Source organism: Gekko japonicus, unplaced genomic scaffold (assembly GCF_001447785.1).
Source record: "Gekko japonicus isolate JY-2015 unplaced genomic scaffold, Gekko_japonicus_V1.1 scaffold156, whole genome shotgun sequence".
Classification (NCBI taxonomy): domain Eukaryota; kingdom Metazoa; phylum Chordata; class Lepidosauria; order Squamata; family Gekkonidae; genus Gekko; species Gekko japonicus.
Window position 1 is genome coordinate 612,981 of NW_015166424.1, and position 26,094 is coordinate 639,074.

Below are 26,094 nucleotides of genomic sequence, written 5' to 3' on the forward strand. Positions count from 1 at the left end.
CTAAAGGAAGCCTCAAGACTATCTTTAATTTCCAGCCTACATATAACATTTACTCTCATAAATGCTGATGTGCGCATTTGCCCATCTAACATGAACTATGGAGATAATAATTTTGCCTAAGATCAAGGTGGGTAGCTGTGTTAGTCTGTTTGTAGCAGCAGAAAAGAGCAAGAGCCCAGTAACACCTTAAAGACTAACAAAATTTGTGGCAGATACCTGAAGAAGGGAGCTGTGACTCACAAAATCTCATACCCTGCCACAAATTTTGTTATTTAAGGTGCTATTGGACTCTTACTCTTTTCTACTGATAATTTTGCCTAAGTGGTAAATAGCATAATTTTACTATCTATATATCTAATAATGAAGGCACTCCCTACATGCAGATATCTAAATCCGCACATCAGGGGCACCTGGGGGGCAGGGAGATTTTCCTGCACATCTGGGACAATCCGGGGGGATTGCTGAAATCCCCAAAAAAGTAAAAGAGTGTCCCCTGCGCAAGCGCAGGGAACGCTCTTGGAACGGCTTCAGCGGTGGCGGGAGGGGTAGGGGGAAAAGGCTTGGCTGACCGGTGAGGCCTCACCACCGCCGCTGGAGGAGGAGGAAGGAGAAAGTTTGGCGGGCCGATGAGGCCTCGCCACCGGGGGGGAGGGAGGGAGGGAGGGAAGGAGACATTTCGGTGGGCCAGGAAGGGGGAAAGCTTGGCAGGCCGGCAAAGTTTCGCCGACACCGCCAGGGGGAGGAGAAAGTTTGGCGGCCCAGCAAGGCCTCGCTGCCGGGGGGGAGGGAGAGAGTGAAGGAGAAATTTCAGTGGGCCAGCAAAGCCTTGCCACCGCCGCTGAGGGGGGAAGGGGAAAAGCTCAGCGGGCCGACGAAGCGCCATCGCCACCGGGGGAGGGAAGTTCAGCGGGCCAGTGAGGCGCCACCGCCGCCGCTAGGGGAGGGGGAAGCTTGACTGGCTGAGGTCAGGCCTCGCTGTGGGTGCCGGGGATGGGGGGGACAGGGGAGAAGGCTCACCTGTGGCTGCTTCTCCCTTGGAGCGTCACCCCCCGCGCGAGTATTGCGGGTCCCCCTTCTTGTCTATATACTAATAGCCAAGTGTCCCCAGTGCATGCGGATACTTATTGCCACAAATTGGGGGCACATGGAGGCTCAACAGAAATTCCTGCACACTTGAGGCATTACTTAGGTGTGCAGAAAAATCTAACATGTTTACAATATATATATGGAGATACTTAAATCCACAAAAAACTGAAACTGTGTTCTTGCGCATGCATGGATAATGGACTTGCCGTTTGGAACTGTGGCGGAGCTTGCTGCTGGCAGCTGCGAGGGAGCCGGGGGAGCCTTGGTGGGTGGGCAGCTGGGATCCAAGCAGGGCTCGCTGCTGTTCCTGTGGGCAGGGGAAGCCATGGCGGGCGGGTGGCTGGGAGCCATGCAGGGCTCACCGCCATTGCTGCTGGGCGAGGCGGGAAGCCTGGGCGGGTGGTCAGTGGGGACCCGGGCAGGGCTTGCCGCCGTTGCTGGTAGACACACCTGCAGCATCTTCCTCAGTGAGGACCTTCTCCTGCTTTGCAGGCCATTGGCTGTGGGGCATACTCCTCCCTGTGAGTATCGCAGGTCCCACCTCTTGTCTATATATCTAATGGCCACTCTGTGTGGATACTTATTTCCGCCAACAGAGGGCTCACTCTCCCCCAACAGCTTTTCCTGCATAGTCAAGAGACTTCCTGGGTTTGCAGAAAAATTCAAAAAGGAAAAAAATCCCTTCAGGGATGGTTGAATTCCCCTGAAAACCCTTTGAAATGGCCTTTGCAGAGATCTACTTCAGGCATCAACGGTGAGAGATTAGAATGTTGGGGGGGGGGAGCTTCTAACTGGCTCTGTCAGTAAAAGGGTGGGGGAAGGGCGCTTTTCAGGCCTCATTCGGCCTGTGAGGGAGGGAGGGAGCCTTGGGCCAGGCCTGACAAGGGTTGCCAGTGCCAGGCTGGGGGTTTCCTAGAGATTTTGTGGTGGGCTCTACGAAGGGCTGGGTTTGGGGAAGGAAGATGCCTCAGCTGGGTATAATGCCACAGAGTCCACCCTCCAAAGCAGCCATTTTCTCCAGGGAGACAGACCTCTGCTGTCTAGAGTCCAGTTGTAATGCTGGGGGGTCTCCAGGTCCCACTTTGAGGTTGGCTACCCTTGGCCTGGCAGCAGTCTAGGGTTGCCAGGTCCCCCTTGATTTGCATGACTCAACTAGGCCCGGCTGCTTACTACCGTTCATCAGCAGCCACCCTATGAAAGCCAGTGAGGTGCAGCAGTTAGAGCTTCAAAGTAGGGTCTGCAAGACCCAGGTTCACATTCCTGTCTTGCGGTGGAAGCTGACTGCATGATTTTGGAATGGTCACATACTTTCAGTCTAACCAACCTCACAGGGTCGTTGTGCAGATAAAAGGAGGAAAGAATAATGTAAGCTGCTTTGGTCCCCATTGTGGAGACAGACTAATTTTCCTAGGTAGGGGCTTGTGGCGCCCCCCGCTGGTTGACGCTGACTTACCCCCAGCCACCGTCCTGTGGTTGCTGCTGCCCGGGTTTGTGTACCTCTTTTTAGCTGGGGGCAGAGACCCTCTTCTTCACTCCCCGACAGGGCACGGGGCCAGAGGAGGTAGGAGGGAAGGAGGAGAGGTCGCCTCAGATGTACGGGACTTGTACGAAGGGAGAGGGTTGCATCACCCTCTCCCGTCCCGCCTGGGTTCTGGCACTACTCGGGGTCAATGATCAGAAGCCCCTCTCTGTTCCTGGACTCCCTTCGCCAGTCCAGTCTCCTCCCTGGCTCTCTCCCGCTCTTTATTCCCCTCTGGCCCTTCCTCCTCCCCCCATCCAAACCCTGCCCCCGGCTAAAGCTCCTGACGCCGAGCTTGGGCGGGTCTGCTCCAGGTGTTTTGCTTCTGCTTGATTCCGTGCCTCGGCTCGCCTCTGTGGATGCTCCTCGCACCGATGCCACATCCCGCCCTGCTGCCGCTCTCGTGCTCGTCGCTTGCCATTCGCCCCCTCCCGCTGCTGCGTTCTGCCGTCCAGTGGGCCCACAGGACCTGGTATGTTGCTGCCCAGGGGAGCCGTCTCTGTTCCCCCTCGGCTCCCCCTGACAGGCGTCCCACCTTCCTGGGTTAGGCAAGGGGCCATTGTCCGTGACCCTGCTCTGCCAGGGACGACGGCCGGCGCTTGTTCGGGGGGGGCTGGACTTGGTTCCGGGAGGTCCCGGGGGTGGCCGGGACAGGGCTGTGGGGGATGGGGGTGGAGACGGAAAGCAGAAGACAGAGAAGCAGATGAGGTAGGTTGGCTGGTGGGTGGGAAGGAAATAGGGTTGCCAACTCCAGGTTGGGAAATTCCTGGGTATTTGAGGGGTGAAGCCTGGGAAGGGTGGGATTTGAGCAGTGGAGAAACTTCGGACTGCTGTAATGCCATAGACTCTACCCTCCAAACCAGCCATTTCCTCCATGATAACTACCGTTACCAGCCTCTGGGTGAGGGCTGGAGATCGCCCAGAATTACAACTGTTGTCCAGGGGACAGAGATCAGTTCCCCTGGATAACATGGCTTTGGAGGGTTGAGTCTATGGCATTATGCCCTGCTGAGGCTGCTTGCCTCCCCAAGCCTCACTGTCCCATGGATCCACCCCCAAATCTCCAGGAATTTCCCAACCTGGAGCTGGCAGCCCTAAGATGAATTGATCTCTGTAGCTGGGAGATCCATTGTAATTCCTGGAGCGCTACCACTGCTGCTGTGGGGGGAGAGGAAGCAGGTGGGTGGCTGGGAGCACCACCACCACTGCTGCTGCTGCTCTGTGGAGTGGGAGAGGAAGCAGGCCGGAGGCTGGGAGAGTGATGGGGGCAGAAAGAAAGAATGATGGGGTGGAAGCAGAGAGAGAGAGAAAGAGTGATGAAGTGGGAGAGGAAGTCACATGCATGGAGGAGAAAGAGAATAAGAAATGGGGGGCAGAGGGGAGAAATAGTGTGAGAGAGGTAGGGTGTGAGGAGAGGAAGCAAAGGTGTGACGAATGAGATAACCATCCCGCAAGTTTCTTGCGGGTCTCCACTTGTATAACATATAATAGAGATTTGAAATGACAAAAAATATGTAGTCCTACACTGGCATTTGAAAGAAAACATTCCAGATCAGAAGTTCTCTATCCAACTTGCAGGAATGCAAGTATGATGATCTTATAATGGCTATATCACTTATTTGGGGAGTGTAGGTACTAACACAGCCAGCCCTGTGTCTTTTCTGCCCTCACAGATTATCAGCATCGTCAGCTATCACATTGCCAGGCATATGTTCAGTGGGGCGGCAGAACCCTCTCACGTGTAGCATCAAGCACACAGCCTTCTGCTCCATACCAAGACCTCCAGACTACAGCTGCTAACCAGATAGGCCATTTAGGGTTGCCCTTCCCCTCACGTGTTCAGGTCACATGTGATTATTCTTCAGGCCAATGCTTTGGCTCTATACACTGAGTAGCTACTTTTTAAAACAATTAAATCAGCCCAGGTACTACATCTGCACGCCAAAGGCACAAATGCTTTTCTTAAATAAAAGGGGGCAGCGTGTTCTGTGTGAGTACTACTGCTTTAGCTACTGTGTAATATAAAACAGTAACCACAACATGCACTCTTAAAACACACTGCAATATTTCAACTTTATCCTAAATATACCCTTACCTGAATGGACCAGGCCAGCTCAGTCTCATCAGATCTCAGAAGTTAAGCAGAATCGATCTCTGATGGGAGACCACCAAGGAAGTTGAGGGTCACTACACAGAGGTTGGCAATGGCAAACTAGGGCCCCTGCCACACGCAGGGGAAAAGGCGCGGCTTTTAAAAGCCGCGCCAATGTTGACACGGCGCGGCAGGATCCCATGGATCCCCTGGCCGCGCCGCCTTTTCTCCCCGGCGCGATCAAACGCCGGGGAGAAAACACGCCCTACCCGGGGGCCGGCTGAACTGCGCATGTCCGAGCATGCGCAGTTCGGCTCCGGCCCGGGGTTGTGCCGTCGCAAAAGACGCGGCGCGATCAAACGCCAGCTTGCCGCGCCGCGACCTCTTGAACCACCCAAGGTAGGTGGTTCATTTTGCGGCGGTTCTTCCCGGGTTTGGGCCAGTTCGGGTGCGGAAGTAGGACGCTTCCCAGATGTGGTGGTGTGATCGCGCCGGTTTGATCCGGCCCCGAACTGGCCTGCTCCCGGACCAAATTGCCGCGTGTGAACGGGACCTATGTCTCTTTGCCTCTTGCCTCAAAATCCCTATAGGGTCACCTTTAGTCAGCTGAAACTTGACAGCATTTTCCACCACTACTATTCATCTGCCTCCTCCAACTCAGAAATCTGAAATGGAGTTCCTGCGAACAAGTTGACAGGAAGCTCCATTAATTTCACTGATTTTCAGTACATGTTACTCCCAAGAAATTGCAATTAAGACTACTCTCACTATAGTATTGTGAACTGGACATTTGGGCATCTTGTTAAAGCTTCTCATTAAGGTAAAACCAAAGAATTGTAGCTTTACTGTACTTGACTCACTTTACTTGAAAGTGATAGTTTTGAAGTGAAAAGTTTTCAGTGAAAAGTATTTTTATTTTGGTTCATAAAGTGGGCAGTTTTTTAATTGATTTGATACTGTGATGCCCCCTTTGAGAAAAACAAACATCACCGCTCTCTAGTGACACTGGAATGACCTCCATTTTGACTTCTACTGTTATTTCCCTGCAACATTTCCTTAGATTTTTAAGATGAATAATTAATAGGAACATTATAAATTCATTTATCCAAGATGCCCTCCCATGGATATAACTTAGCCACTTTCAAAAGAACCACAAGATGGGCTGAAACACACTGCCTTTCATTCTGAACACAGCACACAAATGGATGTGTAAGACCAAAAGAACAGGGTGTCAAAGACTGCAGTCATGCACACTAAATAATCCACTTTTGATGCACTTTCCAACTGGATTTTGCCAGTTCACACAGTAAAATCCAGTTGGAAAATGGATCGAAAGTGGATTATTTAGTGTGTGTGATCACAGTCAAAGACTTTAAAGGTCCATTGCCTGAGTAGAGGCCACATTGTCCGCATGGACATTGAAATCACACAGGACAATCAGTCTAAGATGTTCCACAACCCAGCCTGACACGGCCTCCACCAGGGAAGGCAGGCTGCTGGCTGGTTCTTTTTCATCAAAAAACCAAAGGTAAAGTAAAAGCAAAGACAAGTCTTACCTTACAGTAATTATGTTTTGTTGTCATAATTATTGCTTAGGGTTGCCAAGTCCATCTTCCACCCCCAGCGGGGGACTTTGGGGGTGTTCCTGGAAGGGGTGGGGCATCCCCAACGTGATGACGTCATGTTGGGGACGTCTGCCGCCCCCCCACCCGGCCGTGCGCGGGATCTCCAGAAACAGCAGTTCCCTGCACTTAAAGTAGCCAGCAGCCAGCGTTTCCCCTTTAAAAGAAGCTGAGTTTCCCTTTTAAGAATGAAGCTGGCTTTTCCCTGCAAGCTTGCAGAGTTCGCGCTTGGGATGAAACACGGGTTGCACACCCTTAAAGGGAGAGAGATGGGTGGGATTGGGTGTTGGGGGTGGGGTTTCCCCCGCCGGCCATCTGGCTGGCGGCGGGTAGAACCCCCCCAAAACGGGGGACCCCTGGCAAACCGCGGGGTTTGGCAACCCTATTATTGCTTTATCTTTGATTTTTAATGTTTTTGCTGTTTTGCTGATTTATTATCTGCAGTATGTGATTATTTTTAAAAGGGGAATCTTTTTTTGCCTTAAACTTTGTACCATAATGAAAATATTGTCCTCAATACATAAAAATAAATAAATAAAAAGGTGTACAATCCTTTTATCTGAGTCGCATCTAACTATGGGGCTGGCTATGGGGATGGTGGAGGCCAGATAATAATCATTTTTAATGAAGTCCCAGTTTTACACTTAAAATGCTAGTTTATCAGTAGGCTGACATTAAATTGTTCAGTAATTTGTCAGTTTTTTGTCAGTATTTGGTCAGCTTTTTTGGAATTCTGGTCAGTAAAATCAGTGTTTTTGACCCTCTGACTAGTTGCCACCCCTTATGGCTGCCTTTTGAGAGCACCGGCATCCAGAGTAGACCTCGTTCCTCTACCAGCACCTGAAGTTCCTTCCAGCCTGGCCAACTTTTTCCTCCAGCCACTGTTAGGAGAGACAAGGATTACATGGATCATTCCTCCCCTGCCCCCTGCAGTGGTGCTGTTTGACTCGACATTTCTGTGCAAGTGCAAACAGAAGAACTGTATTTTTAGGTTTTGTAATACCCCCCCCAGCCTTCCCCCCTTTACTTTCAGATTTTTCTGTAACCCTGGGGAGAACCCAGGGTTTAGATGATTTGCAGAGAGGACAAATATCACTTCTGGGAAAAACCTGGAAATGACATTTTTCCTATCTTAGAAATGTCTCAAAATTCTATGGTTTTACCATAGGGTTTCTGGTGATTCCTACAGAGGTGTGCTACCACACCTCACACCATCACCAAGATCCACCCCCATGTCCCCACACCCCCATTGCCAGGCCAGGTGTGACAACCCTAATTACAATGCTCCCCCCAAAGGACTTGCCCATGTCAAAGATGTTTTTTTCATCCTGATGAGTACCTTTTACTGCAAGGAATTTGCTGTTCTGTGCCTTGTACAGCTTTGCTGAAGGAGACTTACAGCCAATTTTAATTTTCATCCAGGGCTTTTCTGTGCCTTAAAAGCACCTTCTCTTAATGTTGCAGCCATTGCTGGAGACTTTCCAGCTTCCTCTCCCTTCCAGGATCACCAACTGGCATGTAGAAAAAAATCTTGTTCCTTTAATAAATGATGAACATGTGGATATGGGCAGCTGAAGCTTTTCATGGGATGGAGGTAACATCACCTAGTAAATAACAAGTTACTACACCTCTATTATGTAAGCTGATTTTTTACTCCAGGTCAGTTGGCAACCCTAACTCTACTGTATGAATGCTTGTCAACAAAAATGTGTTAGCCTTTAATGTGTCACAGAACTATTTCATCTTAGAAAATGTCTTAGTCCTATTCACTTTTTTTAACAAATTCTTTTGAATAGGAACTTACAACAAAGCAATTTACATCATACAACATGCACATCCTGTGGTACAAACAAAATCCAACATGTTAAGGATTGCTCCAAATTCCTTCACTAGAATTCCTTCAGTAGAAAATGTATCTGTCGTAAAGTATGTGAGCTTGTTTTTACAAAATATGAATTTGCTGTTGAAAGTTCAAATTTGAATGGGAATTCAGAGAACCTGCTTAAACGATCAGTACAAAACTACAGCATTATATCAATGTTTTAGGGCCTTTTTAAAAAAACAATACAATTTTGTGGGGGGGAGTGGTTTAACAAAGACAACAGTCCAATCCAAAGTGGGCTGGAGGTGGGTGGGACAAAGAAAACCAATAGGAACATTGGTGGTGGAAAGTGCCGTCAAGTCATAGCTGACTTGTGGGGATCCCGTGGGGTTTTCAAGGCAAGAGATATTCATAGGTGGCTTGCCATTGCCTTCCTCTATGTCACAACCCTGTTATTCCTTGGAGGTCTCTGATCCAAATACTAGCCAGGGCCAACCCTGCTTAGCTTCAGAGATCGGGCTAGCCTGGGCTACTCAGGTCAGGGCAATAGAAACATTACCCTCTAGGGAAAAGCTGACTCAAAATTGGCTTCCAGAAAAGCATCAGGGTAAAAGTGGTTTCAAAAGAGCTGGGGGGAAACAGAAACACACGCGGACACACAAAACAGTGAAAACTAAAGGGGAAAAAATGCTGTGGAAGTCAAGGGATAAACTGAAGCAATGTGGGGCCAGAACTGACCCCCTCCCAAAAAAACCCACATGGAAAAGATCCAGGTCTACTCAGAAATAAGCCCCATTTTATTCCCAGGGCTTAGTCTTGTTCCCTGACTGTTCCCTGGAAGGCCAGATAATGAAACTGAAGCTCAAATACTTTGGCCACCAAATGAGAAGTGAGCACTCACTGGAGAAGACCCTGATGCTGGGAAAGATTGAAGGTCAAAGAAGAAGGGGACGGCAAAGAATGAGATAGATAGTGTCATAGATGCAACGAACATGAAATTGAGCAAACTTCAGAGGACGGCGGAAGACAGGAAGGCCTGGCGTGATCTGGTCCATGGGGTCGCGGAGAGTCGGACTCGACTGTGCGACTGAATAACAATAAAAGTCTTGTCCAAATTAAGTGCTTTTAGTATTTCAGCCTTATTTGCTGGTATGGTCAGAATAGTAAACTGTTACAATCTTGGGATCATTTTAGCTGTACAAACTAGGGATTAAATGCTACCAAATTAGAACAGTTACGTTATTTACACAGACTCAATCTGCCCTCTGTTAGATTATTGAAAATGCTAGTTTACACAACTAACTTGCTTGCTACAAAGTGTACTAAAATGTAAAAGTTATTCCACCTATAAATCTCCACTCAGTCCTGGTTTTATAAACGTTCTTCCCCTGTGGCTAAAATTTGTCATGCTTAAATTAATCTTGAAGAACTATGCTTTTACAAAAACGTTTGACCAAAATTGGTTGAGTCACTTTGGAGTTATTCAAGCATAAAATATTATATATGCCCCCACTTTTAAAAATTAAAACACCATTTAAAAGAGGAGGCTGCTTTCTTTAAGACAACTTCACATTTGTTGGGGGCTTAGTCACAGGCTTGTTCTTTTAAACCATAATTTAATCTTTTTAAGCATGTAACAAGTATGGCAACAAGAAATTAAAGAAAATATAAAAATTAAAGGGAAAGAAAAAGGAAATATCTAATCTAAAACTTCATCAGAGGAAAAGGCTTTTTAAGCAGATCTTTCCGTTTCCCCCAAATCAATATTTTAATGGTTTTTTTTTTTTAATGAATTTCCCATTTCCAACATAGGTAAAGACACAGGCTAGCTCTGGCGGTGGAAATTGCTGTCAAGTTACAGCCCCCTGTAGAGTTTTCAAGACAAGAGATGCTCTGAGGTGATTTGCCATTTCCTGCCTCTGCATAGCAATCTTGTATTTCCTTGGTGGTTTTATATTCCAGATAAATCCTGAAAGAATTCAGTGCGGCTGCATAAAATATTTGCATGTGAATATTTTCAAGGTAAATAAGAAATTCTGAGGAGCCAAAATACTTGTTTTCACGCACACACACACCTGTACAGGATTAACCCACCCAGGCCAGGCCAGGAATGGGAGGGAACCCCGTACTTTTACAGTACATTAAACAACAACCCAAGAGGTAGTCTATACCCTCTCTGGTTTTCAGAACAATATGCCACCAGAACCTCTACATTAGTTCCCCCCAACCTGAGATTAGAGGTTCAAACTCTCAGTTGTTATCTGGAACTTAACACATTAGCAACTCATTCCCAGAGATGCACACTTTTTACTCTCCAATAGTAGCGTATATGGTGAGTGTTTAGGCCACAAGATTTAGCCTTGGAATTCAGGTGCAACATCAAAGACAATTTTAACAATCAGAGGAATCTTTATTTAGTACAGAGCTTAGCACAGACTACCAGAGTTTACCAAAATAACAAGCCTAAGGCGATTTGCCTTAACTACACAGTAAACGATGCATATTTACCAAGTTCAGGAATATCCAAACAGTCCAAGGGATTTTGAAGGAAAAATCCATCTTTGCTCAACCATGTGGTCCAATTCACAAAACAGTTCTTTGTCCCTCACGAGACGGCATTTCTAGGTGCCATAAAACAAGCAGACAGAGCAGGAGCAGAGACCAAGAGAGTCTCTCTCATTGGGATCAAACAATTAAATCCCAATTCCAGTCACAAATTAGATGTGGCTATTAGCCAACTGTGAGTGGGCATGGGTGTGCCCAATTGTTGGTTGTCATGGCTATGTGTGGGGATAGGCTAGAAGTGTGGGAACTCCTCCTGCAGTCAGGTGACCCAACTTCCAGCTTCTCCATGATGTACGTGACATGGCCCATGTAGCCTTAAAGCAGGCACCTTGAAGTCTAGCTCTTCCACTTAGAGGTGTGAAAGAATGTGTGGTTATATGGCATGGCTATTGAGGTTGTTCAGGCCATCTGGTCTGCCCTGGACCATTTGGCCTGCACAGGAAACAGAGACATAGAATATCATCAAAGGAGAAGGCATGAGACTTGTAGAAATCAATATTTATATACAATACCACACACAGACTATTTGTATCCATTGTTTCCTTGGGCTGCCTCTTCGATGGATCCTAAAGATGGAGACTGTTCTGCAGATCATGCTATGGATTGTCATTCTTTAAAGTTTAAGTTTGTGAACATTTTCCCACATTCAGCCAGCTGGTCCTCAGTACAATCCACTACAACACCACAGTCAATTTACAAGCTCAGTGGAAGTGTCAATCCAGTGTGTTGCAGCAGTGAAAAAGGCAAACTCTATGTTAGAGATTATTAGGAAAGAGAAGGAAAATAAAATGATCAATATTATAATGCTGCTTTATAGATCTATGGTGCAGCCTCATTTGTAGGGTTGTCAGGTCTGACTCAGGAAATATCTGAGGACTCTGGGATGGAGCCCGGAGACTTTTGTGATGTCATTTTCTGTGATGTCACTTCCAGGTCAAAGGTCAACTGATGTCCCTTCCCACACTCCACCTCTAAATGTCCAGGAATTTCCGAACCCAGAGTTGGCAATCCCACTGTGAGGCAAGAGTTCTAGGAAATTCAGGATGTTTTGATGACTTCACATTGTGTTCCTCTTGCGTCAATGAAACTTGGGAAGGAACAATCCATATGTAAATGAGGAAGGAGCTGTGTTATTGTCTAAGTAGGCTACAGTTATGGATTGGGCCCATTTGTAGAGTGCCCTTTTTTTTCTTTTTTACAGTGTAGCTCACTTACCTGCCTTTACAGAGGAGAGAAGCTTCACCTGTAAGGCCAAAGGCTCCTTATTTTTCCTAGCTGGCTTCCATCCACACGTACATACACAACCCCCCCCCCAGCAGCGCTGGCCGGAGGCCCACAGGGGCTGGCGAGGGGAGAAGGATGTGTGCTGTCTCCCCCCACACACCTCCATTCTCCCACATTCTCTCTCTCACACACATATTTTTAGCCCTGATGAGGCAGGTGACAGCTCACAGTGTGGCTGCAGCATGGGCCCAGGGATTAACCCCCCCCCTTCTTTGCAATGAGTGGGCTCAAGGCTGTCTGTGTTCAACAATCTTTTCTGCCTGGGCCCTTTACTTCTTTCTCGTTTCTTTCTGCCCTCTTTTATCTCCACAGATGTGAGAAAATCGGAAGAAAACTGGAGTGCCTGGTTAGGAGGGGCTGCCTCCACTGTTTTCAGAGGGAAATTTGCTCTGGGAGTAGACGGGACCATGAGGCAGAAAGATGAGAACTCAGTTTCATTCAACCTGGTATCTGCTTTTAATCATTAATTACAAGTATTGCAATCCATCTGACTCTAACTTACCAGTATAGAAGAATATGAGCCTCTGAGAATGCACAGAATTCCTTTTCCTCATTAATGGATAATCACTGTTACTCTCCTGCTCTCACTGTGCACAAAATGTAGGGCCAAAGGACTGAGGAGGCATAATGCTCAAGAAAATTTAAGCTCTAGAACTTTTCACAACACTACTGAAGACCAAAAGGTTTAGGGGGCACAACATTCTCAAGCCCATAAACACTCAATACATAAAAATATGGTCTTTGGGAGGATTTAAATAAACCTGTGCCAAGAATAATCAATTCTTTGAATGCTGAGACTGCAAACACTCTGCACATGTGCATATTGCTTTTTCCTCACTGTACAGTAATAAAATTACTATTTTCTATTTGTGGATGGATTTCTAGGTAGGAGTGATTTCCAACAGAGTCTTGAATCCTATCTCAGAGTGTTAAAATACTTGAGGAAAAAATGTAGGCAGAATAAGTAATTAATGAACGCCTCCAAGTACAGATGTAAGCATCTGCCTTTAACTTGCACATATGATCAACTGTGACTTTGTATATCTTTTGCTTATACGTTCCTGTGACGGATTGCACTTTTTAAGAGGCTTAAAAGTGCTGTACATAAAACCACAGGACTGTGAAGGGTTGATACTGAACAGAGACGGAGAGCCTTGAGTGATAGGCTGCTCCAGGCAATCTGATTGGTTGGCGTCAGCTGAGCAAAAAATGCCTTTTAAGAGCTGTATGCTGAGGAGACAAATTCAGATTCCTGCCTTGTGACAAGACGTGTGTGGAGATTGTCTTAGACTAGCCATGATAGGAAGAGGGTTTAGTGCTGAAAAAGTCAGAACTCATTTGTGACTTAAATATAGTCTTAATTCAGCATTAGCTGAGGGCAGTTTTGAACACAGACAGTGAACTGGGGGAAAGTTTGGCAAGGAGGTTTGGGTAGCATAAGAAGACTCCCATTCAGGCCAAAGGAAGAGGGGATAAATCTTCTAAGGAGAGAAAAAAGAATCCCTATCCAGTCAAACAGGGAAAGTTATCTCTGAGGAGTAGAGATCCCTGGTCTAGTGTACTTAAAAACTGCTTTTGGAGACTTAAAAATCAGTTAACAACTCAAGAAGATTTCTGGTGTTCCAAGAGAAGGGGGTTGGGTACTGGGAAGAGGATACCAGCCTTTTGGGCACCAAAAGAGTCTGTTATTATACAAATAAAGTGAACTGGAGTGCTCTGGGGAAAACCAAGAACAAAAGCCTCTCAAAATAAAGAACTGTAATAACTGTGAATAATTCAAGAAATTCTCACTAGCCTGATATATAATAATTTGTGCTTAAACTATTTTACCTTGGTATTTTCAACCCTTGATTTCATTTAACCTTTCCCCTTGATGTAAATTAAAAAATTCTGTTATTTTTGAATTTTAACAGCAACTGAAATGCCATTTTCTGTCAGTTAACCTAAAGGAAGATCCTAGCCCTTCCCTCAGGTCCTGGCTGAGAAAATAGCCATTACATATTACTGACACAGGGTGGGACTACTAAATCTGTTTTGTAGAGAAGAATACACACTACCAAGGCTGCTGAGTCAGTGAAGGGACCAAAAAGAAAAATGGAGGGAAAATCTGGACTCAAAGAAACAGAAGTGGATGGGGTCTGTTATAGTTCCAGAAACGGTTTCTTCTTGTAAACCAACAGTTCCTACCTACCTTTAAATATGGCAGAAGTTTTTGAAAACAAATAAGCAGAAGAGGCCTATTTTCCAGGTTTCCAAATGTACAGCCCAACATGGCAATAAAGAACAGAAAGCTTTACTTGATATCTATAGTGTCATTATTCCACTCAGTGTGGCACTAATGAAATTCACCATGATTAATAGTCTGGCTTTTTTGTTTATTATTTTTATCTGCATAAGTAGTTCCTGATCTCTCTTTTCATCCTATTCTGGAGCTTCATAACAGTTTCCAATAACCTTTATGAATTTTTTATGGTAGGCTCCTAGGATCAGATCCTTACTTGTTTTCCAAGGAAGCATCCCACTGATACCATCTGAACACTCTTTTTGAATGAAAAGCATGGACTACAACTATTTCCCAAAAAAAATTTCATCTTCTCTGGCAATTCAGGGTGCCATACCACGGACATGCACACATACTAAGTTATGTATTTATTTAAAACATTTATAGGCCATTAATGTTAATCTCTGTACAAAGCTTTCCACTCTAAGGGATTGTAGCAAGGTTGGAAAACATTACTAAAGAAAAAGTTCACAGATAAGTAAATCCACATCCAAATTCCATTCACTTTAACATGGGAACAGATGCCCACTAGCTATGGTGACACGTAGGGTTGCCAAGTCACAATCAAGCCGCAGCGGGGGACTCCTGAGAGTTTTCCCTCGGACGCCCGGCATGGCTGCATCACTTCCGGGTGCCGTGCTGACGCCAGGCACGTCCCGTGCTTTGGGGGTGGGGTTCCCCCCGGGGTCCGATTCGCCAGCAGCAGGGAACGGGCCTCTTGGGCGGGAGTTTCCCTGCCCCCCGGGGGGACTTGGCAAGCCTAGTGACACGGTAAAAACCTAGAGTCCACATACATTTGCTATGGGGATACATCTTATAATGGCATCTCTGTGGCGAGTTCACCAAGGCAATCATGCAGGTCAGCTATCCTGTTGGAAGCTTCCTCACACATCAGCAGCTGCCAGAGACATGGAGCAAGGCCAGCAATACTCAACAGATGACGGTTGCATTCTCTGCAATAATAGCCGTTAAAAAAAAATTACAGCTGAGAAGTAGAGAATTTACCAAGGGGATGCCATTTTGACAGATTTCCCAAGGAAAGAGTAACATGTGCTCCGGCTCCTAATGGCTGCTTACTATATATACAAAAAGTAATGATTACAAGATTATAGCAGAAGTGAATGATAGGTTTTCCAGCCCTACATGCCATCCCCAAGGAAGATATTCCAGACCAAGTCATTTCAGACTTTGGTAATGGTTTCTGGCAAGGTGGGTCAATGACCTCACCTTCCTGGAATTTTTCCCAATTGTTGTACCAATGTGGAGTTGGTCTTCTGAGCTTGCCAACAATAATGTCCACTTCTGGTGCGATAATCTGTCCACAGTGCATGTTATTAACTCATTGACGTCCAAGTCTTCTAGGGTCATGGCCAGTGTTCCCTCTAAGCTGAGTTAGTGTGAGCTAGCTCACAGTGTTTTAGCCTCCAACTCAGACATTTTTGTACTAGTTCAGGAGAGGTGGCTCCAGAGCAAACTAATGCTGGCTCAAGACCAGAGGTGGGTGACTTGCCCATGAAAACGGCAAGGAGGCTGGTCAGGGGAGTGACACCTGCCTTGCCTGTTCCATGCTCGCTTAGCTGGTCCCTTGCCGCAATGTTGTGTTAAATAGTTAATAAAGTGGCCCTTGTTTACTTCCAAACTGTTGTCTGTCTTGTTATTCTGACTGGGGGGGCAAATTTATTTAGGAATGAATCTCTTCTCTAACTAAAAGGCCAACAGGCTCCTTTGAAATTATGTGATTCAGTTTCTCTTGCTTTCTCTCTATGACAATAGTATAATCTAGATGATTCAGGCTAATTTGCTAAGAATTTTGGCAGATCCTGCTTCTGTACAGGAAGTTGTTCGAGACTTTTTTAAAGGTCTCTTCCTATACAATTCTGTGCAACTAAATGGTTCCCTGTGTCTTGAAAGCAGGCACTAAGCAGGTCAAGGATGGAAACTGTCTTTTCTTACTTGAGATAAATAGCTAATTAATTGGAAAGGTTACATCTGAGAATGGAGGACCAGTTTAGAAATACTATTAATTGTTTAGCAAGTTCTGTAACACCACAGCAGATCAATGCTAACAAAAATGCTCTGTCCCCTTCCTTGTTAATATCTGTTCTTATCAGCTAATATTATTGTAAACATGTTAACTTTAAATTATTTCATCTCAAAGGGTGTGGTCATACGGGCCGTTTAGTCCGCTTTCAGCCCACCTCAGAAACAGATTTTATCTGAGCGATCACACAGTCAATATCTGCCTCCTGTCCCCAGCTGTCACTTTCCAGCTCAAAACCGCTTTAACCCAGAGTATTTTGATACCAGGTCCCCAAGTGGTGTTTTCCTGATTCTCCGGTTCCAGCTGCACTTTTCTGATGTCTGATCACTCGTCCGGACTCGAGCCACTTCCGGTTTAAACCCCCTCCCTGCTCGAAAGCTGCCTGAGACTTCCACTTTTCGCCCACCATTTTTTAAAAGCGTTGGTGGTGTGCGCATAGATGGAGCTCCGCCACCGTGTTATTAAAAACAATGTTTAAACAGTGCCTAGTTTTAGCGTTTAGACGAGTTCGGGATCTCACGGAGGCCATTTTCGGGGTAAATGTTTAAAGGGAAGTGCTCCTTTAAAGTTTTTAAAAAAGTGTTACAGCAGTCGAGTTGAAGTGGAAATCGCTGTTCTGCGCATGCGTGAACATTTTAGTTCTACAGATGGTTGCCTGTGCACATGCCCAAACTGAGAGAGAGAAAAACAACACCGACACACGCTCCCGCGTGTGGACGGCGGGGAGTGATGTAGCTGTGCAGCGATCCAGAGCAAGGAGGTGAGTGTGATCGCAATTCTCCAGGTTAAAAAAGACTGCACCAGGGCCAGAGCAATTTAAACTGCTCCCAGTATGCCGTCTGACCGCACCCAAAGACTTTGCTGTTATGAGCATCTCCAAATGTAGATAAGAAATAAAGAAACAGTTCATCTTCTGATCATACTTGACTTTACTTAAAACTCCTTACTGAAATGGGGAGGAAGAAGTGTCATCTGTGACACCAAAGAAAGAAAACAAGAAAACCTGTACAAGAAGTGGACCTACTCCATTATCCCTGACAGGGAAGCATGTTACCACCCATATATCTTGTGTTTAGAAATGGTACAGTGTAAGTATATCCAAAACTGAACAGCAGTTCTTTCAGGGAGAAATAGTTGTCTAGATGTTGGCCTCTGGACAAACCTGCATATAAGAGAGTGCTGTACACAACTAAGACCATGGGTTGTACTTGATGTACTTTTACATACACATTATGCTGTGGCTATGCGCATTCCAGTATAAAGTTGCAGTTAGTTATTGGTCAAAGTGGATAAACTGCCTGTCACAGAGAGACTGCCTGTCTCTAACTACTGCCTGACCGAGGGTGTGTTCAGACGGTTCTTTAGATCCGTGCGAGGCATGGGTGCCTCATGGATTTAAATGTAATGTCCAGACATCAACATCTCGGAAATGTCCGTCTTCCATGAGCATCCGGTTTTGCCACGCCTCGGAGTCGTACTAAAAAGATACTACTTTAAATCTGGAGTTTTCGGTTCCAACGAGCCACTTCCAGACTTTCCCCCCATCTGATCGTTCCAGCATGCAATTAAAAATGGCGCCTGTTCGGGATGGTCTGACGTCAGGCCATCCCGAACGGGCACCATTTTTAAAAAAATCTTGATTCTGTGCATACACGGATAAACAAGGCTGCGACATCATGCCTATGCACATGCGCAAAATGTTTTTTTTAAAAAAAACACAAACCCACCGCGCGTGCCTCCTTCAGTGGACGCCATCTAGACAATCCACAGGAGAAGCAGCGCGCAGTAAGGCAATTCCCCCGGGGGATGTCTGGTTGTGCGAGGATGGATTAAAAAGATTGGGATCAAATTTAAGACAGCATAATGGCAGGATTAGCTGTCCGTCTGAACGTACCCTTAGAAACAGATCTGCAGATCAGCTCTGCTAATACAGCAAGGATTCTTTTATACCTGGTCACAGAAGACTCCAACTGTTCTACAAATCCGCAAAAATAATTACTGAACTAGGGTAACTAACTGTACACATCTCACATTGTACCAACCCTGTCTTTACACTAGCTATAACTGTGTGCCCACTATCTGCAATACAATATCAGCACTTGTTCCTCCTTTATTTTCTTCTTTTAAAAGAAGAAGAAATGCAAACAGATTTAGATAGGTTAAGTTAAATTATTAATAATGTTGATGTCAAGCTAACAATACTAATTAGGGGAAAATATTTTTTTCTTAGTTGGATCCATGCTGTTACCACCAGTCCTCGTCGAAGAGACATTCTTCAGAGCCCATTAACTGCAGTGTACTAATAACTCAACCAGAATGCTTGTCTGAATAAATCAAGCTGTCTTAGGCCTGTCTACTATTGATGGGTTTCTGCTGAGCCACATCAAGTGCTACCTTCCTCTTCTGTAAACTCAATATACCCTTTACCAATTAGGATAAGACAATTGACTTCATAACTAGAAAAGAAGATACCAAGAGAATTCCTTTTGATCTGCCTCACTCCTACCATGATATATCAGCACAAAAATATTTGTACACAATAATTCCATATGTTATATAACGACATAAGAAATACCAATTTGTCACTTGAAAACAGAAGTGTATTTCATTTCAAAGAAAGCATTATTTTAATAAACACTCAGTTGTGCTTAATTTATGCACTGGTTTACCAAACCTCAGTCAGTAGTCACAGGATGAGACCTGTGCATGGAAGTGGGCTTTTGCACACGGGTCCCTTTCCTAGAAATGAAATGCAAATTGGTGCTGCATGAATAGATCTTGTAGCTAGATAACCACATCCAACCATCAGTTGCATACAAGGTTTCCAAAACTGAACTGGAAACTGGGCACAAAGCTCCTAACTGATTATCAACAAAGACCAGGTAAAAAAATTACATCGGAAGCATGTGAGCTCCATCAGTCCTGGGGCTGTCTGATCCGATGTGGTCCCTTCTCCCAACCATATTTAACGTGCGCGTCCAGACAGTGACATCTGTCTTCTGTTCCCCAGTCGCTGGGCCCCCCGTCCTTACCCCTGATTTTCCCGACATCAAAGTCTGGTGTTTATGGATCAAATTCTTCTCACTGCACATTTCCAACTGTCTGATCTTTCCTTTGCGCACACAAGCTATTTGGAAGGTCGGTGGCTTCCACTTCCTGAGTTCCATTTTTTTCACAGTTAGTGATATGCACACAAAAGCATATTTGCCCATGGCGCATAAGTGGTTCAGCACATGCCTGAAGTAGACCTTTAAAAAAGAAGAAGAAGAAGCTGCCTGCTCACCCACTCCATGGGGACTGTGCAGAAGTAGTCTGATTGGTAGACCGTGGGGTGAGGAGGGATTAGGGTGGTATCTCTGATCAAAACTCTCTGGAACTATTGGCCATGCCAAGCCCGTCGTCTGACTGCACCCCTGCAAAGTATAGATGGTGTTGTTTCTTTCCATTATTTTTTGTTGTTGCTGCTGTTCATGCAGTTATGAATGAGCATCTCCATCTGCTATGTAGGTCCACTGAACACAGTTATTAACTGACTATTACTGGCCAGACCACAACATAAGATTTGTACCTCTTCTAATAGTCCCAACAGGACCCTGGTTGCATGTTACTATCTTCTTCCAGGCATACTATTTTTAAATATGTACCCCCAAGAGCACTTCGGTCGGGGACCCAGAACCGTCTGGTGATTCCGGGTCCCCGAGAGGTAAAGTTTGCTGCTACAAGGGCTAGATCTTTTTCAGTGGTGGCCCCTACCTGGTGGAATGAGCTCCCGGAGGAGATCAGGGCCCTGCGGGACCTCATGCAGTTCCGCAGGGCCTGTAAGACGGAGCTCTTCCACCAGGCTTTCACGTAGGGGCCGCCACTGCCACCACTGCCACCACTACCATCAACGGTGGCAATACCATCAAGATCGGGAATTGCCCTTGGTAGCTCAGCGGCAAGGAGAACTGTGCGGCACTGAGAGCAGCAGGCTGGCTCGAACCACCTACCTGACAGTGGTGCTCAATGGGGCTGCTGGAAGATATCATTATAACAACTTGAGACCATCTTGATAATGCAAGCACTTTATTGTGGATAGTAATGTACTGGTTATGATTTTATTGTTTTATTGGATTTTATGTACGGGCCTGTGCCCCTTGTGAGCCGCCCTGAGCCCGCTTGTGGGGAGGGCGGGGTAAAAATACCTAAATAAATAAATAAATAAATAAATAAATAAAATACAGTCCTTTCTAAACAAGAAACACAACAGATTAAATACCAGAACTAAACCCCTCAAAAGAATATAAATAAGATGGTTTGTGTAGCTTAGAATACAAGCATGTTACTTTAGCTCCAGGAAAGCTTCTTATTTGTATAAAGAAAACAAAAACAACAACAACAAAAGCTGAGGATTACACCAATGGAGGATCTGCTGGACAGGCAGCATAGCAGAATAAACATGTTCCATTTTCCACAGGTAAAGGTAAAGGTTCCCTTGCTCGAAAGCCAGTCGAATCCGATTCTAGGGTGCTCATCTCCATTTCAAAGCCGAAGAGCCAGCGCTGTCCAAAGACATTTCCATGGTCATGTTAGGGTGATGCTATAGTTATGTCACTGCAAGCTACTCTAGCTCACTGAAACAGGTACTTACACATTTCGTATGCAGAATGCCAGATATGGAAGGGGCACTGTAACTTGCAATTATCTACAACAGGCATTTTTCCTAATGTCATTTTTGTTAAGGTGAGATGTCTTCTTCAAGAAATCCCCAAAGATGTCATAAAAATCAATGGTTTTAATACTCAACTAACTTACTCTACAATTAAAAAAAAACCCAACCCCAATGTTCTTGTTCAAACCTAGATAATATTATATTCAAACACACACTCTAATGATTACATTTCAATACAATCCAAATAACTAGCTTTTGAAATTCATCTTGGACATCAGTTCTGGAGTATTACTTAGAAATCAGGAGAATGACAGATGGAAAGAAACAATAATTTTCTGAACTTCTTTGCCAAATGCCAGTCACCCCCAGTATAATGTACAGCTACATTTTTAACTTGTAAAATCCATATTTAAATATTTCATAATAATCAGATTAACTTAAGGTTTATTTTAAGTGCTTTAATTTGAAAAACTTGGGGTCATTTGAAATTAAGTGCAGACCCGAGTGTGCCACATGACAGAGTGAGCTCCCGTCTCTAGTTCCAGCTCCTGCCAACCTAGCAGTTCGAAAGCAAGAAATTGCAAGTAGATAAATAGGTACCACTTCAGTGGGAAGGTAACAGCGTTCCATGCACCTTGGTGTTTAGTCATGCCGACCACATGACCACGGAAATGTCTTCGGACAGCGCTGGCTCTTCGGCTTTGAAACGGAGATGAGCACTGCAACCCTACAGTCAGATTCAACTGGTTTTCAAGCAAGGGAACCTTTACCTTTTTAATATGGAAACTAGTATAAGTACAATTAAACTAATGCAGGAAATTGTTTCTAACAACAGACCAGGTTTGTACATAGCTGCATCACTGGTTATCTAAGCCAACTAAGAACTACCTAAGAATAGAACGAAATAAAAAACAGGAAAAAACAAAAATGGAACAAAATCAACATATCACATTAAAATCTTAGTATAAGAAAGGCATGAAGGTGGTAATCCTATGCACAATTACTTGGGAATGAGGCTCACCGAGATCAGAAGGATTTACTTCAAAGTAATATGCAGTCTGAAAACAGCCAGCATCAGAATTAAAGCCATATGCTCCTTAAATGCCCTCTGGAATAAAAAGTCTTGGCAGCATCAGAGGGCAAAGAGTGAGGAGGGCAAGGTGAGTTTACTAAGAGAGAGAGAGTTCTGGATTCTGTGCACTATCCTCGAAAAAGCCTCATCCCTCCTGCCCACTTGCTTCACAGCTGTCGACTTAGGCAGGCAGAGCTAAGCTCCAGCAGAAGATGTCAAATTTTGTGTGGGCTCCCATGGGTCTTTTAAAGGCTGATGATCTGACACAAAGGACTAACACAGGTGGTATGGATGGCCAGCCAGGCTAACAAATACTTTTGTGGGGGTAGTAAATTTTGTAGATATATTTACAAGGCCAGTAGGATATCAGCCACTCTAGCATTTTGACATATTTGTTCTCTTCGTTTTAATTTTAATTTTATTTTTAAATTTTATTTAATTTTAAAATTATTTGCCAGTACAGAAGTTAAGAGATTTGTAGAAACCAACAGTCATGGTCAAACAGACAACCAATGGTGGTCACTATTTCACAAATAAACCTATGAAATAATTAGTTCTATTGGGTTTGTTTTGGTTTGATTCAGTGAGATCATGATCCCTAACGCAGAAAATAAGTAAATCACAGTGCAGTTTCATGCAGAGTCAAACCCTTCTAAGTCCACTGAAGTCAAAGGGTTTGGAATGGGGTGATGCTGCTTAAGACTGGAACAGAGTTTGACTGGAACAACATGGCTGCTTAAGACTGTTAATGTTTTCAAGACCCTGATCCAAAACATGGCTGCCTAGATAAATAAATCTTACTGAGTCCAATGGGATGTACTTGCTAGTGTGTATTTTCGGTACCTTCAGGTTAAACATGTTTCAAATACAGCTTTAAAAGGCTGTCATACCAGTCCTTATTGGTGTGGTATATTGGTTAGTCTCATTTGTATGGTTAGAGTCTCTGACTAGGATCTGGAAGTTTGTTGTTGTTCAGTCGCACAGTCGAGTCTGACTCTTCGCGACTCCATGGACAAGATCACGCCAGGCCCTCCTGTCTTCCGCCGTCCTCTGAAGTTTGCTCAATTTCATGTTCGTTGCATCTATGACACTGTCTAACCATCTCATCCTTTGCCGTCCCTGTCTTCTGTGACCTTCAATCTTTCCCAGCATCAGGGTCTTCCAGGATCTGGAAGACACAGGATCAAATCCCCACTCTGCTATGGAAGCTTACTGGTTGACCCTGGGCCCGTCATGCACTCTTAGGATTGTTGTAAGGGTAAAATAGAAGAAACAAGAATGATGTAAACCACTTTCCATCACCATTGGGAATAAAGGTGGAGTATAAATGAAGTAAATAAATAAACAGTTTCCCATGCTCCCAGTTTAGAGCACCACAAGCTTATGAGGCTTCATAACCCATCCTACCCTGCCATCAGCCCCATATGCAGAGCAAAAGGCTGGGGAAGCAGCATGGGCAAAAAGATTTGTAAATGCATTTAGACTACAAGGATCAGATATGAGCTGTATGCAATCTCCCCCCCCAAACAGCTCATATACAGTTTAGGCCCTTGGTTACTCAGCTGACCCTTGAATTAATACAAATCTCTAACCATCTACGATTCTAGAATCTCAGGGCTAAAATGTGTTTTAACGTCTGTTTAGAAAGTAGAATATAAGCTAAGTGACTTTCTGACTGGAGTGCTTCCTTAAGGAATCGGAACACTGTCAAAAGGTAAGAAACCAAAGATACTGTGCTGAAGACACACTTGCTTTGATAGAAGATCGCAGGGAGGAAACTCACCATGCTCATCACTGTATTACAAGTGCTAGTACAGGACATAAGATGGTAACTTTAAAGTCTGTCTGTTGCAAAATCCAATCCTCACCTCTTACCCTGGGGCACAACATCTTAAGCGCATTCTTGGCAAAGATCACACCCAAAAATCCATGTCGAGAAGGAAAAGAAATCACCAGTTCAACAACTCAGCATGTCTTTTAGTTCCTGATCTCTTATCAAATGGATTTACCAAAACTGACTCCTGAGGTGCAACTGAGGAAAGTACAACCCACTGAAAGGACCGGGACTAATGGAATTCAGCAGTGTCCTGTATTCTTCTTAATGAAGCAGTTTTGCTCAGAAAACACTTTAAAGAACACATAAGAATGGAATCTAAGGCGTGTTATCTGGTAACATTAACACATCTGCTTAGAATAGGACTATGTAACACTATGTAACAAAGGACTATGTAACACTTTTTATCCCAGTGTGTTTATTTGACTCTCTGTGTGTGCCTGTAAGAGCCAGAGAGAGTACCAAGACTTCACAGACCCTTCCATTAAGATCTACATTTTGCAGTTCTTTATGTTACTCTGAAGGAACTGTGGTGGCTCAAGTAGTTAAGATGCTGAACTGCAGGCTGTGGAAGGTCGGTAGTTTAGCAGTTCGAGACCCGGGTGCCGCATGACAGAGTGAGCTCCCATCTCTAGTTCCAGCTCTTGCCAACCTAGCAGTTCGAAAGCAAGAAATGGCAAGTAGATAAATAGGTACCACTTCGGTGGGAAGGTAACAGCGTTCCGTGCCCCTTGGTGTTTAGTCATGCCGGCCACATGACCACGGAAACGTCTTCGGACAGCGCTGGCTCTTCGGCTTGGAAACGGAGATGAGCACCGCAACCCTAGAGTCTGATTCGACTGGCTTTCGAGCAAGGGAACCTTTACCTTTACTATATGTTACTTTGAAAAACAGTACTTTGCTTTAAGATAGTAAAACATACCACTCTGTCCCACTTTTGTTCTCAGTTTGCGCTGTTGCCAAGATTTGGTTTCTGCAGCAGTATTTACCTGTTAAGAACGCACATGCAGAAGTCTTACGGTGGCAACGGGAGATCAGAGAGGGTCTAAAAATAGTTCAGATGACACCTTACAGCTGCAAGCCCACCCTCACAAAGAAGCCTCTGAGTAAACATGCATAAGGCTGAATTGTAAGTGCTGGGGGGAGGGGGGGAGATAATATTTATAACTGACTTATTTTATTGTAAACCCCTTTGAGCAGCAAGTAAAAGCAGTACAGAAACGCTAATTTATTAATTAATATCAATAGGTTTTCTTTTCGCAACATGCTCAACATACACGGTCCATGAGATATCCCCCTCCCCAGCACGTGAAGTTGAAAGACACTTCTCTGAAATAAATTCCTACGATGAGATGCGATGCGAAGTGTGTCTACAGCAGTGTTCCCTCTAAGCTGCGTTAGTGTGAGCTAGCTCACAGGTTTTTTTAGCCTCTGGCTCACACATTTTTGTCTTAGCTCAGGGAAGATGTCTCCAGAGGAGACTAATTTATGGAGCAGCCCGATCGCTCGCTCACAACTTTAATGCCAGGAGCTCACAACGTAGAATTGTGGCTCACAAGACTCCACAGCTTAGAGGGAACATTGGTGTACAGGGTAGGGAGTTGCCGAGAACGGGGACGTCGACGCCACCATCACTTACTGGGAATGCAAGGGAATCCGGGCAGGGTGGAAATCAATGAGTGGTTCAGAGTAGATCAAAAATCCGGTCCTTTCATTTAAGGGTTCGGGGGCCAGGACTGGATTACATTGACGCGACGCCTCTCCAAGCACAGCAAGGACGGCCGCCTATCTAATTCCGAGGAGGGGATAAGACGGTCGCTGGAGCCCTCCCCTCCCGTCCTGTCCCACTGAAGTTCTCCTCCGGTCTCCTCCCCGCCCTCCCCTTCCTCGCAACCCATCCCCAGCCCCGCTGCTTACCGGAGTCTGTGAGTCGGGGTCTGGCGCTGTCCCGCAGGTAGTAGTTGAACTCGAGGCATCTGTCGTTCTCCACCACCCCGACGGAGCAGAGGTCGGACAGCAGCCGCAGCGCTTTCTGGCAAATCTCGTCCTCCCTGCCGCCAGGCATCGCCCCCCAGCATCCTTGTGAGTGGAGAGGAGCTCTCCGGGTCGCTTCACACGCGCCTCCACGGCTGCCGCCGCCTGCCGCCTGCCTGCCGCCGCCGAAGCGACTGGGGAGCCGCCTGCATACTTGGAAAAAGCAGCGGCGGGTGCAGCCCCGGCGGGCG

At 45.4% G+C, this 26,094-nt stretch overlaps 1 protein-coding gene across 1 annotated transcript in view; it reads right to left on the bottom strand.

Moving 5' to 3' along the window:
* The window catches only part of SYT9 (synaptotagmin 9), a 132,748-nt gene extending 106,814 nt beyond the window's left edge, over positions 1-25,934 (bottom strand). Inside the window, exon 1 of the mRNA XM_015411711.1 lies at positions 25,787-25,934. Within this exon, the coding sequence (XP_015267197.1) occupies positions 25,787-25,934 (148 nt within the window). The remainder of the gene's footprint in view (positions 1-25,786) is intronic.
* Positions 25,935-26,094: the final 160 nt, after the last annotated feature.